The sequence below is a fragment of the Pyricularia grisea genome (assembly GCF_004355905.1).
Source record: "Pyricularia grisea strain NI907 chromosome Unknown Pyricularia_grisea_NI907_Scaffold_1, whole genome shotgun sequence".
Taxonomy (NCBI): Eukaryota; Fungi; Ascomycota; class Sordariomycetes; order Magnaporthales; family Pyriculariaceae; genus Pyricularia; species Pyricularia grisea.
In genome coordinates this window covers 8,580,772-8,599,140 of record NW_022156716.1, presented here as the reverse complement: position 1 = coordinate 8,599,140, position 18,369 = coordinate 8,580,772, and the positions used below count along the sequence as shown (strand labels likewise).

The window sequence follows — 18,369 nt, the reverse complement described above, 5'->3', positions numbered from 1 at the left end:
TGAGATTGGGGTTGCAGCGCTGGCAGGCATGGTTATTGGATCTCCAGTTAAAAGCAGTTGGCATGATATTGGAGTCGCAGTTAATCCCGTCTTGGCGGGTTCGCTTGAAAAGTTTTTTGCATACGCTAAAATGCGAGCTAGGGAATTACAGCTTTGGATAGAAAGCCTTGTTTGAGTATAGCAGCCACAGGTCTAGCGGAAATTGGGGTGCAGGTCTGTGCACACCCGTAATTCGACCGGTGCTTCCTGAAAAGCGGTGGGTGATTTAAAACCTTGCTGAGTTATAATTAAAGTCGGTTATATCAAATAAATATTGGCGGTAGTGACCAGCAATTTTTTGTATTGGTTTCCCACGGAAATACCAAAACCTTAACACCGTCATATAGCCGTATGCCGTGTTAGTTTGTGCCGGCTTATCCCGAAAAAAAGCGTATTCGTAAGACAGGAAAGGCAAGGCAGAAAACAACAAACAGAGCGCAAAGCTGTGTCACGGAAGCTGTTTTTCTGCCAAAGGCTGTCCGCTAACAGCACCCGTCGTGCCGGTAAAGGCTCCTTAGCACCGGTCAGTGTGGAGAAAAAGTAATGTCAATAAAAGTCAGCCACATGAACAACCAAATTCGAATTACAGGGCAAAGCAAATACAAAAGCCCAATGAGCGTTCTGCCTGTTTGGAAAAGTGGGCATCCAGGGGTGGTTATTTAGCCGTCCAACCAGTCAGGGACCCTGGTACAAGCGTGACCAACTCGGTCCGTTTGTAAGGGGGAAACGGCTTATGGTTCCGAAGGTGGTTGTATTCTCACCGGTGACCCCCGGTTATTCTTTGTTTTTCCTTGCGGAACCTCGTTTTCTATTTATCTCCCCAATCCGGGGCCCCTAGTTCCTCACAACCGAACCCCAAAGTCTGACTTGGAGGGATGGACCGCATGCGGGGAAAAGGAAAAAAATAAAAAAAAAAGAAATGCAAGAAAAAAAGTTGTGGGTACAGAATGGATGAAATGGCATCGTTTGCAACGGCGAATTTCCACAACATTGTTCTTTTGCCGTGTTTTAACTCTGGGGCTTCATTTAGCGATCGTGTTATAAGCTGCAGTCGTAAATTAATTGCAGGGCTGCTTTTGCTTCTTTTGGTTACTTTCCGGTCGCCTGGGGAATTTATATAACTTCCCGTGTGGCCCTCCTATTCCCGCCATCACGGTTCTCTTATTGGTACTCTTTTTAATCTTTTTTCTGGCTATCCACTCTCCATCTCTCCTCCCTTTGCCAACGCCCAAGGGAAACGTGCCGTGAAATTATCGACAGAGAGACACAACAACGATGGCCATCATTAAGGCGGCCGACGGGACGGCGGACCCGATCCTAACTAACCTGGTTAGCCAGGATAAGGTACGGTTTTGGAAAAAGCCGAATCTGCGCAAAATGTACTTTTTCCTGTTTTTGTGCTGCATGGGCGTTAAAATAACGTCTGGTTTCGACTCGCAATTTATTAATACCATGCTGTTTACCGAGCCATATCTTTTGTGTGAGTTTTTATTTTTATTTTATTTTTGTTGCCCTTTTTTTCTTCTTTCCTAATTAATTAGTCCAACTAATAAAACCTCTCCTCCGCAAAAATAAGACTTTGGCAACGGCTGGAGAAATAATGACGGCAAGCTAGGAATTAAGCCCAACCTCCTGGGCATTATAAACGCGTCTTATAATCTGGGTTCGATTCTCGGTGTGCCCCTCGCTCCTTGGTTTAGCCAAAAGTACGGACGACGGTGGTCCATCATGGCCGGTTCCATTATTATAATTATCGGTGCTATAATCCAGGCCTTTGCTCAGCACGCCGCCATATATATTATTGCCCGCATTATTCTGGGCATTGGTATCGTGTTTGCCATTATTGCTGGTGCTGCCATAATCGGCGAGCTGGCGTACCCCAAGGAGCGCGCCATGCTCACGTCGCTGTTTAACGCATCTTGGTTCATTGGTGCCATTATTGCCTCGGCGGCCGCGATCGAGACGGTTAACATTAAGGGGAAATGGGCATGGCGCCTGCCCAGTATCCTCCAGATTTGTCCGTCACTGCTTTAAATTTGCACCGTTTTTTTTCTGCTTAAATTTCCCCGTTACCTTATTAACCAGGACCGTGACGACGAGGCTTTTAAAATCCTGACCAAATACCACGCCGAGGGTGATGCCACGTCGCCAATCGTCCAGGCCGAGATGGCCCAGATCCGCACCACCATTAAGCTCGAGATAGAGAATGCCAAACAGTCGTGGGCCGACGTTCTTAAGACGGCCGGCATGCGTCGCCGCTTCTTCATCACCATCTTCATCGGTCTCTTCACTCAAATGTCGGGCAACACGCTGCTGTCGTACTACTCATCTCTCCTTTACGACCTGATGGGCTACACCCAAACCTTAGTCAAAACGCGCATTAATATCGCTGACAAGTGCTGGGGTCTTATTAACGCCGTCACCCTCGCCCTGATTATGGTCCGTTTCCCACGTCGCCGCATGTATATGCTTTCAGTAGGCAGCATGCTCTGCGTGTTTATCGCCATAACCGTTTGCTTTTACTACCTGCGATAAGCCACGAATGCGGGCGTTAGGAATTATCCCGCCGGAATTGCGGCCCTCTTCTTCATGTTTGCTTACGGACCCTGCTATAATATGGGAAACAACGCCCTAACCTACACGTACCTGGTAGAGTTGTGGCCTTATGCCCAGCGGTCCCGTGGTATTAGCGTCCAGCAAATTTTTGGCAAAGCCGGTGGTTTCTTCTCGACCTACGTTAACCCCATCGCAATTAACGCCCTCGACTGGCGTTACTTTGCCATTTACTGCGGGTGGATTGCCTTTGAGTTCATTTTTATCTACGTCATGTACCCCGAAACATACGGCCGGACTTTGGAGGAGCTGACCTTCCGTACGTATTTGGTTTTTCTTTTCCCTCCCTCCCTGGCTTACACATTCCCGGACATGCTAACCATTTTTGCAAACAGTGTTCGAAGGCAAGGAGTACACCGATCAGGCTAATACCGCCGTCCAGAAACAGCTCCAATCGGATGTTACTACTGTGCCCAAGGAGGAGAAGGTTTAAGTCGTGGTTCTACTTGGAGGTTCAAAGCCCAAATGCCAAGATGTGTTACCACACCGATGCTAGTATTTGTATTGTATGGTTTGCGAGAATTAAATGATTATTTGCTGCCCGTAAATATCATGACTTTCTTATTTTCTGTGCCTAATTTAGCAAGGGTTAATTGCCAATGTGTGCATGACATATGCTTGTTTTATCCTCGTAATTTGTCTGTGGCGAGTTCCCCGCCCACCTTAGGTACCAAGCGCCGCCAACTTGACTGCTCAGATATGTGACCCTGGCATCGGGCCTTGCCGCTCACCTTGACTGTGGTGACTGGTCGGAGTACTAAAAGATCCAAAATACGCTTATATTGGCTGGGGCTCGGCCATTTATATCTTGTTAATTTCTTGTTCGTTTCTTTGCTATCACTTAACACCTTGGCCACCTATCTCTTAACGTTGCGTACCCCCTGTTCGGCACCCCCCCTGTTCGGCACCCTGAAAATCTAACAACGAAATGCCTACTTTTATAAGCTGATTTAAATATAAAATTATCAACGGACAAAAATACAATCGTTTTCACGCTTCTCCGGTTCATTAACCTCTTCTTCATCAGCTAAAGGTTCCAAATTTTCTATATCCTTTTCCTGCAATCCAATAATGTTCTGTTTGTTAACCAAAAGCTCGTTTGGATCCGGAACCACCCTCCTCCTTTTAACCGGCCGTATTGCCTCCAGTTGTGCTTCCAATAAGCTGATTTTTTGCTGGGCGCTAGCCAAAAGGGTATCTTTAGCTTCGAAGCTTTTTTGGACTTTTGCAAATAAAAGACGTGAAGTAGCGTTGGTTTTGTTGGATTGGGAAAGTTTTTGCAGTTGAAATCGGACATCTCGGGTCGTTTTAGGGGTTTTCCAAATAAGTAAAGACGGGTCGTTAATTTTTTGGGCTGGGCTTTCCGGTGTTTTATCCCTTTGCAAACCGTTGTTTTTATCTTTTATAACGTTGGCATTGCTATTTTCTAACAAAAAAGGGCTTAAAAGTGGTTTAACCAAGTTTACCGGCCATAACCCCGTTGTACGCCAACCAGATTGAATGGTTTTTGCTATAAATGCTTTTAATCTGGCTTTTCGATAACAAAGTAGGAAATTTCGTTTTCCAATAATTGTTGAACAGCAAAATTGGCTAACAAATCCAAGTTGACGTCGATAAGCTTCTTTTAACGGCCCAAAAACCGATAGATCCAATGGTTGGAGAACGTGTGACGAATGAGGGGGTAAATATAGGAGTTGAATATTGTTTTGCAAGCAAAGAAGCATAAATTCGTCCGTTATATGTGATCCATGGCCATCCAAAACTAATAACCGCTTTTCAGGGGTTAAAGGTTGGGTATACGGAATAAACACTTTTTTTAACCATTCGATAGCCGTTTCGTTATTTGTCCACCCGTTTTCGGTTGCGTGAAATTTCCAATTATCGAAAAGGCTTAAATCCGTCGGAAACCATTGTTGTTGTACGTTTTTTCCCTTAAATATAACAAGGGGAGGGAGGGCAACGCCCGTAGCCGATATACATTCGATTATAGTCGTCCAACCCCGCGTTCCGGGCTCTTTCCGTTGCAACGGCCGGATCCCGTTAAGCCCTAATACCAGGCCGTTAGATCCTTTACCTTCCATTATACCGGTTTCGTCCATATTCCAACGGTTTTCCGGTTTAATAGCGTTAATAACCGGGTTCGTAATATAAAGCCACCAAGATTTAATTACCTCCGTAGTAGCGCCATTAACCCGGGCGTTATCTATTCGACGGGGCCTTTGGGTCTTAAGGATTGGATAACGAGCCAAAAAACGAGTTATCCAACGTTTTCCAAGGCCTTTTGTCTCTCCGGCGGCTTGAAGAATTCGTTCGGCAAAAAAGCGTAATTCTTAATGCGTTGGCGGAAGCCCTAAAGCTGTTTGGGTAAGTACCCAATCAGCCAAATGCTTTTCCTGTTCCGTAGAAAGCTTTTGAAAAGGGTTTTGTGCTTTTTTATAAGCTTGAGAACCTTTAAGTCGACTTTGAAGTGTAGACCTAGGTATTCCCCATTTTCGGGAGGTTTTTGCAATTGGATTGCCATTATTGACGTCGTTAATTGCAGATATAAGCTGTTTTTCAGTATATTGCTTCATTGGAAAATGGAGAATCAAGATTAGAAAAAAGTAAATCCAAAAGTGAAAGATTCATCGAGATATTTATAATAGAAGTTGGAGGATAAAAATAAAAGTGTTGTTATTTTTGGGTGCCGAACAGGGGGGGTGCCGAACAGGGGGTACGCAACGTTAAGTCCAATTGGGATCCCGATCTTGATCTCCTGGAAAAAGAAGAGTACTTACTGGCTGGTGCCCATCCACACGTACGATAAAGTTTCAGTGGATCCAATGTGGTCTAACTCCGGGCCGTTTGTTTGGTCGTTCGACGTGCGAGCGACGACGACTTTGACAACACATTCAAGAGGGTGGGGTTTGCAAGGCTGAGTGCGCCGAAGGTGGAACGGCTCAAAACTTTACTAAGATAGAAAGTACGACATGTTAGAGTCCCTGACCCTGGTGTTGAATACGAGGGATGTAGAGGTGGGCTGTGAGAAATTGAGTCAGTCTGGGCTTCGTGGGGTCGCAGCTCGTCAGTCGTCACTTGCCGAGCGTGTGCCTTGCATTTGAGAGTTAGTCTTATCTTAGTCCATAATTGGTGTGACAAGATCTAGATCTTGATGAAAGGGATTTTCTTTCTTTTTTTTTTTTTCGTATTGTTGTGCATCAGAACCTATACGCACGGGACGGACCGGTTTGATGGATGTACCGCAGATGAGGCGTTGTTCGAAAATGAGCTGCGAAACTGTGATTGGAATGGTGAAGAGCCAAGGAACACTACGTAATAACATAGCAGTTTTTCGATCAAGTGCATGCATACCTACGTAGTTCAATTGTAGATGCGATTGATAGCTTGAGATTGATTAAATGTCGTCGTCGTGGTTGATGAACGCATCAACGCACCGACGTTTTTGTTTGTTGCAGGTTTTTGTCAATTTTTTTCAGGGCGATCCGGTTGATCGGCAAGTGTAAAATGACGTCGTGATGTCTCAGTTCTCTTGTTGGTTATCCCTCTGGAAGAATCTAGAGTCCTTGGACCAGTGGACATGGCGACAAAATGCCTAAAACTTTAATGGATGGGTCCGGGACCCAGCACCTGCGCCTTATGATAGCAAGCCCAAAACCCCCTTCCGTGGAGCCGTGTTAACCGGGCAAACGTCGGCGCCAAAACCAAACGTCCGCTTAGCTGCCAAAAGCCAAGCCGGCATTAGCGAAGCCCTCAAACCCTTATCGCAGTGTACCAAATGGATCCCATTCTCCAGCTTTTCGTTTAGGCCGCGCGTTTGTGTCTGGGCACGGTTCGTAGACATGACCTCACCGTTTTCTGCGCCACACCCAAGCCATTATCGAATTTTGCACTTGGTTTACATGGTAATTATTTTATCCATTTGTCAAAATTTTGCAATTATGGGATAAAATTGGGTAGACGTTGGGCTGACGCGCCTGTGAATTGTTCTGGTGGGTACCTAAGTTGTATATAGTAAACTTAAGGACCCATTTTCACAATTAGCCACACGTTATGACGTTATCCTACGGCTAGTGTTATACGTCCTAAATTTTGGCTTATTGATTGATGGTTTTTTTTCGGCAGTGTATTTTGCATTATAAGAGATTGGTTGCTGTTTTGTTGATGTAAACATTAATTTAGACTGCATCTTTACACAGATACAAACTAGTATTTCTTACTTTCCATTTCCGGGAGCCTATACCGGAACCAGTTAAATCCAAGGGGTTCTGCGACAAAAAACCAATCCTACACAACCCCACAGACAAGTCTCTGCAGCTTTAATAAAATACAAGCAACACTTAACAAACATGGAGATGCACATGCTTGAAGCAGTGAGTTCGCTCTCCTCACCACCCCTGATCTCATAATTAATATCACAAAAACGCATACTGATTGATTTTTTTCCCGCCCCAACCTACAGCGCGCACAGGGTCGTGGCCGTCGTCTCGCAGCCGGCGCTATCGCCGGTATCGCCATTGCCGGCTTCGTCGTCTTCCTGGCATTCCTGCTCTGCTGTTATTGCTGCTGCTTCCGCAAGAAGCGCTCTCGCAACCAGGAGAAGGTCCACTACGGCGGCCCTCCCGTGGCCCACCAGAACGGCGGCGGCGGCTTTATGGGCAGGATTAATGGCATGATGGGTAGGAGGAGAGGACCTGATTACGGGGTGCAGCAGCCTCCCCCAGCCCACTACCGCTGATGAATGCGATTTTCGGGACAAGGTTTGGTGAGAAGAGCGGGGGATGCTGGATTTAAAAGCTTAAATCGGGATTGCGTTGAGATTGGAAGATGGAAGAGGAAGAATGAATGCCCGGAGAGGTGTTGAGCATGCGGGCTGTTAATACCCCAGCGAATTTTATTATTTTTGGTTATAATAATGCATAATGAAAACCATCATTAAATCACCCAATTGCAAGGAGTTTTAAGTTTTTGTAGTATATTTGTGGTTTGATACGTTCCAGTGTCGTGAACAAGAGGCATGCCGAAATATTGCACTACGTAAATTTATCATGGAAATTTAAGTACTCGGTAGCTCCTATCGTCGGAGATGGCTGTTACCGTCGTAGCAGCCGTTGACGGTAGCAGCCGTTGACGGTAGCAGCCGTTCAAAACCGAGCCCACATGACTAAATGATAGGTATCTATATATACCAACAACAAGTATCGGGCTAAGTGCATACCGGGGCACCAAGTGACACCAACTACGATTTTACACACCTTAAGATTAGAAGCTGGGGTAAGGAAATAGCGGGGGAATAAGAAGGGTAGTAGGAATAGGCGCCCGTCTTAGTGACGGTTCTTGCAAATCAGCTGTATTTAATGCGCTAAAACGGAGACCCACTAACCGCCATGCGACCCCTACTTGCTCAACACTTCGAATTGCTATCGTCAGTCGTTATTACACTGGTTGATGGTCGAACAAAAAGCCACAATTTGCCCAAATTTGATCCCTTTAACGACCTGGATTGTGCGGATGAGTATAGTATATTAAATGCATGTTTTTGATGCATGCGACAAGTCACGGGGGCGATTTCGTGGGCAAACAATGAATTACGCGTGTAAATGGCATTTGATTCGTTCGTTTCCTTTTTCTTTTACGTAAAGGTTTATATGTGACTTCGGATGAAAGATTGCAAAACTGGAGAATGCACTCTACAAATGCAATTTTTACATACAGAATTTGCGGTAACAGTACGTATTCCTGTTCGCGCTGTGGATACATTGTAACTTCTGCGGCTAACTTGTTCATATCAGTACATGCTGTCCAGCCACTGTAATTCTATCATACCGCAATGCAGAATGCTGTGTGCGTACACAGCGCGAGTGAGACTGCACACACTATCCGCCAAAATTGTATGTCATGAAAATATCTCGTGTGTACAGTGTGTTTTCCATAGTTTTGCCCAGGAAAGGGGTCCCACGACGTACAGCCCCCAAGTATGCTTTACCAGCCGTCACGAAACAACCGATGTTCCCCGCGCAAGGACGGGTTTCACCATCAAACTCCGTTTGTTGAAACCCGTTACTGCTCGGGATTCTACTCCGCAGCATTGCCGAAATCCTTTATTGCTGTTCTTTGCGAATTTAGTTTTGAACTTGGTGGGATTACGTTTCAATTTAATGTGTATATAATCCTCGGGCTTCCGCTGCGCTTTTACACCTAGCTAGCTATAGATTTCCCAATTTTTCCCAGCACAGCTTTACTAACTTGACTGCTTATTCCTTGTTTGATGAAGGGTAAAAAAGGGTAAAGAATAGAGACAAAGGAAATGTGCGGCTCAGCAGTTATCGTATCTTTGCACCGTCAGCATGCGGAAACCAACGGGGTCGCGGCAGCCAAGGCAGCCGACAAGGAAAACAGGCTTTCGAAAAGCCTCGATCTTATGGCACACCGCGGCCCCGATGGTCGGGGCATTTGGATTGACCCGACGGCGGCAGTTGGTAGGTAACAACGTCCCCCTTTTGCGTTCACCTTTTAGAGGACGAACTTCTTTTTCTTTTTAATACTTATTCTCCTTCAACAGGTCTCGCACATACCCGTCTTGCCATCATTGGCCTTTCGGCCGACGGCAACCAGCCCTTGTATGACGACCAAGAGCACATCCACGCTGTGATAAATGGCGAGATTTACGACCATGATCGCCTTCGCCAGGAGTGTGTCGACGCCGGTTACAAGTTCAAGGGCCACAGCGACTCTAAAGTAGTCGTCGCCTTGTACCAGCGATACGGCGCCCCGGAATTCCTGGATCACTGCCGGGGTGAGTTTTCCATGGTAATTTACGATGACCGTACCGGCGAGGTTTTTGCGTGCCGCGACCGCTATGGCATTAAGCCACTATTTTACACCATTATCCAAAATAAGCTGTGGTTTTTATCCGAGGCTAAGGGGTTTTTGGGTATGGGTTGGAAGCCCGAATGGGATGTCGAGTCTATCGCTATGGGTATAAGCATGATTGGCCCAAGCACCATGTTTAAGGGCGTTAAGAGGGTAATGTCGTAAACGCCGAAAATATAACAAGAAATTTAATATGTTTACTAACCCCCTGTTTTAGATCGAGCCCGGATTTTTTATGAAGGTTAATCGTGATGGAGAAATTACCCACGCCAAATATTGGGATTTAGATTTTCCCGACAAGGTAAGTGTGATTATGAGGGAAAATATGCTTTGAAGTGAGATCCAGCTGACTTGATATGGATTCGTTACGCCTAGACTGTTGTCGATAACCGCTCCATGGAAGAGATGGTCGAAGAGCTGCGTGCAAAACTAGTTAATGCCGTACGTCTCCGCCTTCGAGCCGATGTACCAGTGGGCATTTATTTGTCGGGTGGTCTTGATTCGTCGTTGGTTGCAGGCATTGCAAAGATACTCCTCGAAAAGGAGGGTGTCACCGCCGGTAATCAGAAACCATCAGACCGAATCACCACATTCACCCTCGCGGTAAACAGTGACCAAAGGGATTCGGTGTACAATAAAGCTTGTAAGTTTTTATGTCGGGCCATAGACAAAAGACCAGCTCCCATTTGCTTGGTAATGATAAGATTTTAAGCCATGCATTATTTTAGCTATTGCGAGCAGGACGGCCAAATGGCTCGGCGTAAAAGAGAAAACGTTGAACGCGGACGAAGAGCTTTTGGCCTCAAGTTTTGAGGACGCATATTGGTTTATCGAGTAAGTTTATTTCTTAATTATATATGCTGTTATGAATATTACAAGGCTAAAATGTTTCACTTGACGTTATCAAGAAAACCGGTTATCAATCTCGCATCTTGTTCTAAAATCGCGTTGTCCAAGCTTGCTCGCGATAGCGACATGACTGTCATCCTAACAGGCGAAGGTGCGGATGAAACATTTGCTGGGTAGGTGCCTCGTCAATACATATAACTTCCCAGGTTGTCTTGGTGGGCTTGGTTCTAACCATAGGAACAAATATCCGTGGATGCTTACCGACCTGGTCACGGAGCTTAACTACTCGCGGCCGGACGCAGCCATAAACAAAGATATTAACAAGCTGCGTGGCCCTATCCGTGAACAAATACTGGATTTGTGGGCCAAATTAAACAATCCCGAACTGCCCCAACAATTGAAGAATATTAAGCCCGAGACGTGGGAGCAGATGAATCATGTGGGCACGCCATTTTTTATGGAGTACACCAGCGGGCTCCACTTAATCGACCCCAAACACCGCGCCAAGCACAATATCGACCAGCGAATACACAACGTATTGCATTATGTCGATCGGAGGGCCCTGGAGAATATCCGGGAGAAGTGGCACCCTTTTAATTCATTAGTCTACTTCCACCAAAAGATTCTACTCATTAACCAAATTATCCTTTTAAACGGCGACCGAACAAAAATGGCCAACAGTATCGAGGGTCGACCACCTATTTTGGACCATAAGGTACTCGAAATCGCAGCCAGGCTTCCGCCCAGCGTCAAAGTTGGCTATTTCCCAGAGGGCTCCAAATTGAGCAGCGGTGCAACTATGTTTAGAACCAACAAGGATGGAGAATTTATAACCAAATTCCGAGAGAAGTTTGCTTTGCGAGAGGCAGCAAAGCCCTTTGTCACCGACGAGATTTACACTAGGCCCAAGCACAGTTTTATGGCGTTAACCAAGTACGGTACCGGAGGCCCGGTACATAAGATTATTACAAGGTTTGTCACCAAAGAAAACGTCGAGGCATTCGGCTTCCTCGATTGGCCCAAAATATAAGGCCATTTGGTTAAGGCATTTGACGAGTCGGGCAGTTAGGATTTTACCCTTTGTTTGTTGGCAGCATTTTTTGTTGTAATCAGCCAGAGATTTGGTGTAGCCAAGGCCTCGCTGAAGTGATTAATGTATTGGAGGAATCCGACCAATTTGGAAGTGTGATTTTAAACATGCTAATTATTGTTTTGTCGATTTACAGAAAACTCTGCACTGAGCCAAATTTTTGTGACATTTGCCCCTTGTTCGGAGAGACTTATCACTGTATTGGTTTAATAAAGGTATGCAAAGATTTAATTGTGGTCCGTATATGTAGCCCGAAAATCTATAGTATTAGGAATTAATATACTGTTTAACGGATTATTATAATTATTATAAGTCCCACTTTAAAATTTCCCCCGCCAGGGCAAGCCATGGACCTGGGGCTCCGAGAAGGAGGGCAGCTTTGGCCATATGTATGGGTTACGACGACACCACCTTTCTCAGGTATCAACGATGTCCTCACTCCATTCATTAAAGAAGACCGGACGGGTTCACATATTTTCCAGGTAGTATGGTTTTACCTGACACGGGCTCGACAGTAAGTAGTGAGTCAACATTCCTTTGTCTGTATTACCTATTATGCATTTGATGAGCGTTGTATCACAGGCTGCACTTCATGTGGACGGAAAAGAAAGCCCGCTCCCTGGACCTCGCCCTTAATATATCAGATCGGTCACAAGTTTATAAAAGATGTGATGATTGTAATGTGATTGCTGGCCAGCTTTGATTTTATTTAAGGCAAGTCTAAAAAAATGACTAAAAGTAAAGACACACTGCAACTACATAGTGATAAAATTCTGCTTTATGGGGTTATCCCCTGTAAGTCTAATATGTTTCCGATATGAACTCCATGTTCAACTTTCTGCAGCTACTCCTGCCTTTTGGGTACTTTGCTACCTTCCTAGGCGGGACCACAGCAGTCGTCAAACGGGCCGGTGCATGCATCGTTGCTGTTGGGCTGGTACCGCTGGCCAGGTAGAGCAGTGCACAGCTGGACAAACTCGACAGTGGTCGGCGTAACGCAACGGAAGGTAGAGTCGGAGGGATTCTGGACGGGAGGGCGGAGAGCCTCAATACGCGGGCGCCAGAATGGGCCGGCTGGTGCCATGGGGTCAGCTTCTTGTTCAGAGGTGATGCAGTTTATGGTAGGCTAATTTACAAACACCGTCGAGGAGTCGGAATCCACAGTAGATCTGGCCCGGGGTGCAAGTTGGGCCAACCGGAGGGTCCTGCGCGGCGATCTGGCCCACGAGGGCAATGGCGGCGGTGACGATGGCGAAGATCTTGACCATTTTGACGACTTTGTGTGTTTACAAGTGGTGCGTTGAGCAATTCGGCTTGAAGAAGGCCGATGATCATTGCCAGTTTGATCTAATAAAACAATGTAGTTCCCTCTATGGGGAACGTGCCTCCTATTTATACATGATTCCTTGTGAAAATCCCAACACGAGCTTTTGTAGCCGTTACGTATTGTTTGCTTATCTGACCACCGTCGCCGCCTGTTGAGGCTCGGCTGACAAGACTTAATAGTCGCAATCTGACAGAATTGCCTCTGGGGATTCTCACCTGACGTGAAGTCGTCGTAGTCGGTCAAGATGCACACCGTCAGATAACCACCTCATGCGGCGAGGTGCTTACCTTGATGCGACACCTGACCAGGCCTCACCGGGAGTTATGGACTAATTCCAGCTTTCTGAATGGATGAAGAGCTTACAAAAGGGTGCTGTCAGTCAACAAGAGGCTAAATAATCCTTCATTCGGCGGAGGTTTTGAGAGTCCCAAGCAACGTTCATATTTGGATGTTGGTGTACATGCGTCAGCACTACGTCCAACGAGTTATGCAGAAACATGTTCCCTTTTTTGGTAAGTCCATTTGGCTGAGCCTCACATTACAAATTGAAACGTGATTTTACTGCTACACATGGTTAGCTGCCCAGAATCGGGGTAATATTTGAGTGCACACGCACAAGATAAATGAGGGTGGCCTGCGTCTCACTCACCGAGCTGCCAAATCCTTCGCTTATCGTTGGTGAAACGGATAAAAGGTCCGAACTATCCTTTGCGGATCAGAAGCTCCCCCTATGGTGTTGGTGTGCTGTTGCTTACACATCGGAAGCTTAAGGGTGGGGGGGCTCTGTTGTTATAAGCACTGTTCTCTAGAGGGCGATCCTCTGGGGGATGACGGAAATTAATTCGTCTCCGCGTTGAAATTCAAACTGGTCGGCTTGAATAGAGCCGGAACTGCAGAAAATCAACATGATTGACCTACTTCCAGTTACCCAGCTCCAAAGCAAATTTTAGACCGTCTCAAACGTGTAGGATGAGCCTCGAGTGCGATCGATAGGGTGAACATGTTGGTTCCACGAGTTATCTCAGTGTACTTGACAAACACAGCTACAAGCCTACAATAAATTACTCGTATCTGTTTTCTACATTGACACAACTTCGGAGACTGTCTCAGTGTACTTTCCTAGACAAAAAAAGATTACCTACCTTATTTTGCTGTTCACACCTCTTTTGCTTGGTTCCTAACTGATACATCCCTTTTCCGGCTGGAGGATCCACCCTCAGAACTACTGGAGGATGCATGCTTTGCACTGGACTGACTCAATCCTGATTGCGGTCTTAATACCTCTTGTACGGAAATCAAGATGTTAAGGTTTACCACAAAAGTTAAACAGTTATCATCCTACCATTCTCTCGCTCCTAAAACCTCCCAAGTATAACCGGATATTATTTGCTCCTTAAACCAGCCTTAATATATTTAATATTAGGCCATATGAAGAAAACCTAGTATTAGGTTTATATTAATAAACCAGGATATATTTCTATAACTACGCGATTATATTTAATGCTATTAGTCTTGGAATGGAGATTTGTGCATTTAATTTGTTACGTGAAAAATAAGTCACGGCAATGGGCGCACGGGCCAGTTACATGTGACTTATTTATCCAATCGATGGGATTAAATAAGAAAGACGTTTGCAAAAGTGGAATGATTTCAATAATTTAAATATAATATCCTGGTAAGAAATAATTGTATAAATTCGAGCTTGCGGTGCGAGTATATATATGAAAATGGGTTTAAAAGTGAAAGTGGGTTTTGTGGCTCGTATAAATATATAGAGGGTTAAAATAAGAGGGAGAAAAGTAAAAGTAAAAGTGATTTATTTTTTATTTACTCTAAAATTCAACAAGCCAAGCCGGGCTTATAACCTGTAAAAGTTACAAGGGTAGAAAGGAAGTAATTGTAAAATAAAATTTAAATGTTGGAAAGGTACGTGTTGAGGAAATTTTAAACAGTTGGTAAAGTAATTTATATTGTAAGTTGGTAATTAATGTTTATAAATTTAAAGTAGTTCTCAATCGCTAGTCCCCGGTTATTACGCCCTCTATATATTGTAAAATATATTAATTTTTAACACGTTGTTATTTATATTACTACGGTGGTATGGGTAAAAATCCCTCCCCTGGTATTATCATCCAATATTGTGGGTCTTATGGGCGTTGCCAATTTTGGTAATAATTTTGGAGAAAAAAATAATTTAAGTATTTATTTTCTCCCGCGAATAATAAAATTGGCAAAGGCCCACGTATACACGTACAATGGCAGGGGAGGGCTTTTTTCGCAAGACATTGTAATATTTATTAAATCTTTTACTTATTTGTTATTTTTAATGCGCTTTATATTTAATTAAATGCCCACTACTTTATATAATATTTTTACTTTATATTACAAAGCGAGATATTACTAATATAATACTACTAATAGTGAAGGTTTAATATATTAATTTAAAAACTTAATTGTTACTTTTAAAAACGATTACTTTTTAATAAATATTAAATTATTATATTTCTAAAAATAAAAAGCGGCTTAAATAAAATATACGTATTTAAACATAAAAGTTTTCTAACATACTTTTTAAAGTTTTAAATTATTAAAAAGATATTAACCCTTATTTTGGTTTAATTAAAGTTAATATATAAAAAAGGTATTAATAATATTTAAACTAGTTAAATATTAATTTATTATTCCCTAAAAATCGGGTATATTAAAATTAAGCCGGAAGAAACCCATAAATATTTTAAAAACCAAGTTTTTACAACGTATTATCCGCACCCTAATATATTTAATATATTTAAATTGTTAAAATATTAATTTCACGGTTTATTGGAATATTAATTCTACGCTTTATGAGCCACTTTACTTTTCAATAATAACAATTATAACGTATTTAACGGTAGTTAAAAACATATTATATTATTAAGTTTGGTAGTTAAATTAAATTAAATTAATAGCACGCGTAATTCTAATTTTATTATATTAATAACTATTATGGAACTACGGCCAAGAAGTAATAATAATAATTCTTGGTTAAATTTATAAAAAGGAGTATTTATAATATCTTTTAATACGTCCTTATATTTAAATATATAAAACTTGTAAAATATAATCCACCGAATTACCCCGGTATAATAAATTCTAACTTTAAATAATATATTACCTATTATTATATATATATATATATATATATATATATATATATATATATATATATATGGCGCTTTATCAATTTCGTTATTCGCGGGCGTTATAAGATATTGAAATTACTTTTTTATTTAAAGCTATTATTAAAATTGGCAATGCGTATAAAACCCATATTAGCGGATATTATACGCAGGGAGAAATTTGTTACGATTAAGGTATCGGGGTAACCTGTTCTTATAGTAAAATACAGTGGGTTGAAACAATTAAAAGCTTAATTGGGTAATTGGGTATTTTTAATAACTGGGGGTGAAATTATAATCGGTTTTAAATAAATATTAAAATTAATTAAAATTTAATTGCTGTTAAATAATCTTGAAATCGAATTTATTTATACAGTAACGAGCGTGTTTTTATATAAATTATATTCCAAATATAATTATTTTTATTTAAATAATTATAATTAAATTAATTATTTTTTTGTAATACCTGTGGTTATTTTTATCTTGGTAATCGGGTTAGGGTTCCTTATTTTACTATTACGTAACCTCGTGCTCCTATTTTTTATTTTCGGTCCGTGGTTTTCGGTGGTTTTGGTTTGGGTTCCCGACATATTTCTTTTTTGCCTAATCGTATCGGTAACGATTTCGGTCGTAATATTAGGTTTCCTCCCCCCAAAACCAAATCCCGTGGCCGTATAAATAAATTGTTTTTTTAATATTTTTTTTCCAAAACTTTTCCTATTTTTTTTCCGTTAACCGCGATATCGTTTCGAATTAAAAAACGGTTATAATTTATCCGTTTTATTTTTACGTCCTCCGTTCGCCGTAAACGTTTGGTTAAAATTATTATTTTCGAAAATCTCGAAATTATACAGTGTTTTTTAATAAGGCCCGCGGCTATTCGTGTCGTATAATTTTATTAAATTTTCGATATAATAAATATATCCGTCGTGGTCGGAAATACGACGTTATTTCCATTTTTATTACCAATTGTAAATAATTTTCCTTTTACGTATATGGTTTATTTATAATTTGATTTGATTTTTCCAATACGTTGATTAAATTTAAAAAAAAAGTTGGAATTGCAGGAATTTAAAATTAAAAACGATATTTTCCGTATATAATAAAAAATCGCGTATTTACAACGAAAATCGTGCGAAAGGTTTAATTGGTTATTACAATTACGTAAATAAAAACGTTTTTTCCAATTTCGCAATAAAGTTAAAATTATTCGTTTAAATGTTAAATTATCGGGAAAAAATATTATGGAAAAAAATCGTTTGAGGGTCGACGAATCGTTTTTCGACGGTTTTTTTAAATTAAATTTGGTCCCGGAGCTGCGTTTTTTAAATTATATCGACGTTATTAATTGGTTTTTGGTGTTGGATATTAATCCACAAAATTGGATTTTTGCAAATTTAATTTTTGAAAATGATAAATGATATTTTTTTAAATCGTCCTTTTTTTGGTTAATTTGCTCGCAAATCCAATTTTTGGTAATATTGGCGGAGCGGTTCCTGGTAATTTTAAAAGTGATTAAAAAGTTCCCAAATGTTTTTTTTCGTATTTATAATTTTCCCATTTAATAAGATATTTTGTTTTACCATGGTTACATTTATAGTCGAATATTGGTTTTATTTCGTGAGTTTTTTGTGCGTCGATTTTAATTGTTTTTCATATGTTAATACCGTGTGGTACTGGTTTTAATAATAATATATGGAATGTTGGATAAATCTTTATAATGTTTGGTAATGATGTCGTTAATTCTTTTATTAATTTTAAAAAGTCCAAATTTTTTAAAATTTAATTTGCTATTCGGTCGTTATATTTTAATATTGCGTTAAATAAAGTGTTATAACCAAATAGTTGGGCCGGTACCAGAAAGGCCAGGCGGGGTTACTCCCCTCTTAACAACATTTGATTAGAGAAACACCGACCGACAAAATTAGGATTACGTAAGGGGCCAATTACGTGACCCCACGTAATCGCCAAGAAAAATAATCTTAACAATTTTGGAAAAATTAAAACAGATTAAAAAGGTGATTTCTGCAATTTGTCGGAAATTAGGAGAAATTATATTGGGAATATAATTTACATAAAACACGTTTATTACCATGTAAATAAATTTAATTTTAAAATTGTTTAACAGTAATTAAATTTTAATTAATTTTAATATTTATTTAAAACCGATTATAATTTTACCCTAATTATTAAAAATACCTAATTACCCAATTAAACGTTTAATTATTTTAACCCATTTTATTTTACCATAAAAATAAATTACCCCGATATTTTAATTGTAATATTTTAATTGCTTTTGTTTAATATTCTGCTTTAAAATATACCGAATAATACCGCCGAACAATATTTTCCAGCAAAACCACCTTTTAAACCTTTTTTACCACCAGCGTTCCGGTTAACGTTAACATTTTGCGTTAAATAAT

General features: G+C 41.4%; 4 protein-coding genes across 4 annotated transcripts; 3 read left to right on the top strand and 1 right to left on the bottom strand.

Moving 5' to 3' along the window:
* Positions 1-1,043: 1,043 nt before the first annotated feature.
* On the top strand, positions 1,044-3,309 carry PgNI_02602 (uncharacterized protein). Its single transcript, XM_031122664.1, has 3 exons — positions 1,044-1,519; positions 1,616-2,911; positions 2,988-3,309. Exons 2-3 carry the CDS (start codon positions 2,629-2,631, stop codon positions 3,083-3,085), a joined length of 381 nt encoding a protein of 126 aa, XP_030986728.1. The 5' UTR covers positions 1,044-1,519; positions 1,616-2,628; the 3' UTR covers positions 3,086-3,309.
* Positions 3,310-6,998: 3,689 nt separating this feature from the next.
* PgNI_02601 (uncharacterized protein) lies at positions 6,999-7,387 on the top strand (the record flags this gene model as incomplete). The annotated part of the gene is made up of 2 exons (XM_031122663.1): positions 6,999-7,022; positions 7,112-7,387. The coding sequence occupies 2 exons, from the start codon at positions 6,999-7,001 to the stop codon at positions 7,385-7,387; spliced, it is 300 nt and encodes a 99-aa protein (XP_030986729.1).
* A 1,569-nt stretch (positions 7,388-8,956) lies between these two features.
* Positions 8,957-11,401, top strand: PgNI_02600 (uncharacterized protein; the record flags this gene model as incomplete). The annotated part of the gene is made up of 7 exons (XM_031122662.1): positions 8,957-9,128; positions 9,212-9,675; positions 9,740-9,823; positions 9,898-10,165; positions 10,251-10,356; positions 10,431-10,544; positions 10,609-11,401. 7 exons carry the CDS (start codon positions 8,957-8,959, stop codon positions 11,399-11,401), a joined length of 2,001 nt encoding a protein of 666 aa, XP_030986730.1.
* Positions 11,402-12,147: 746 nt separating this feature from the next.
* On the bottom strand, positions 12,148-12,795 carry PgNI_02599 (uncharacterized protein). The gene is made up of 2 exons (XM_031122661.1): positions 12,597-12,795; positions 12,148-12,535 (listed from the first exon to the last, which is right to left on the bottom strand). Exons 1-2 carry the CDS (start codon positions 12,727-12,729, stop codon positions 12,339-12,341), a joined length of 330 nt encoding a protein of 109 aa, XP_030986493.1. The 5' UTR covers positions 12,730-12,795; the 3' UTR covers positions 12,148-12,338.
* Positions 12,796-18,369: the final 5,574 nt, after the last annotated feature.

Coding starts and splice junctions, on each gene's coding strand:
- PgNI_02602 (XM_031122664.1), top strand. CDS start 2,629: ATGTTTGCTTACGGACCCTGCTATAATATGGGAAACAACGCCCTAACC. Junction 2,912..2,987: donor TTTGGAGGAGCTGACCTTCC/GTACGTATTTGG, acceptor TTTTGCAAACAG/TGTTCGAAGGCAAGGAGTAC.
- PgNI_02599 (XM_031122661.1), bottom strand. CDS start 12,729: ATGGTCAAGATCTTCGCCATCGTCACCGCCGCCATTGCCCTCGTGGGC. Junction 12,536..12,596: donor CCGACTCCTCGACGGTGTTT/GTAAATTAGCCT, acceptor CCATGGCACCAG/CCGGCCCATTCTGGCGCCCG.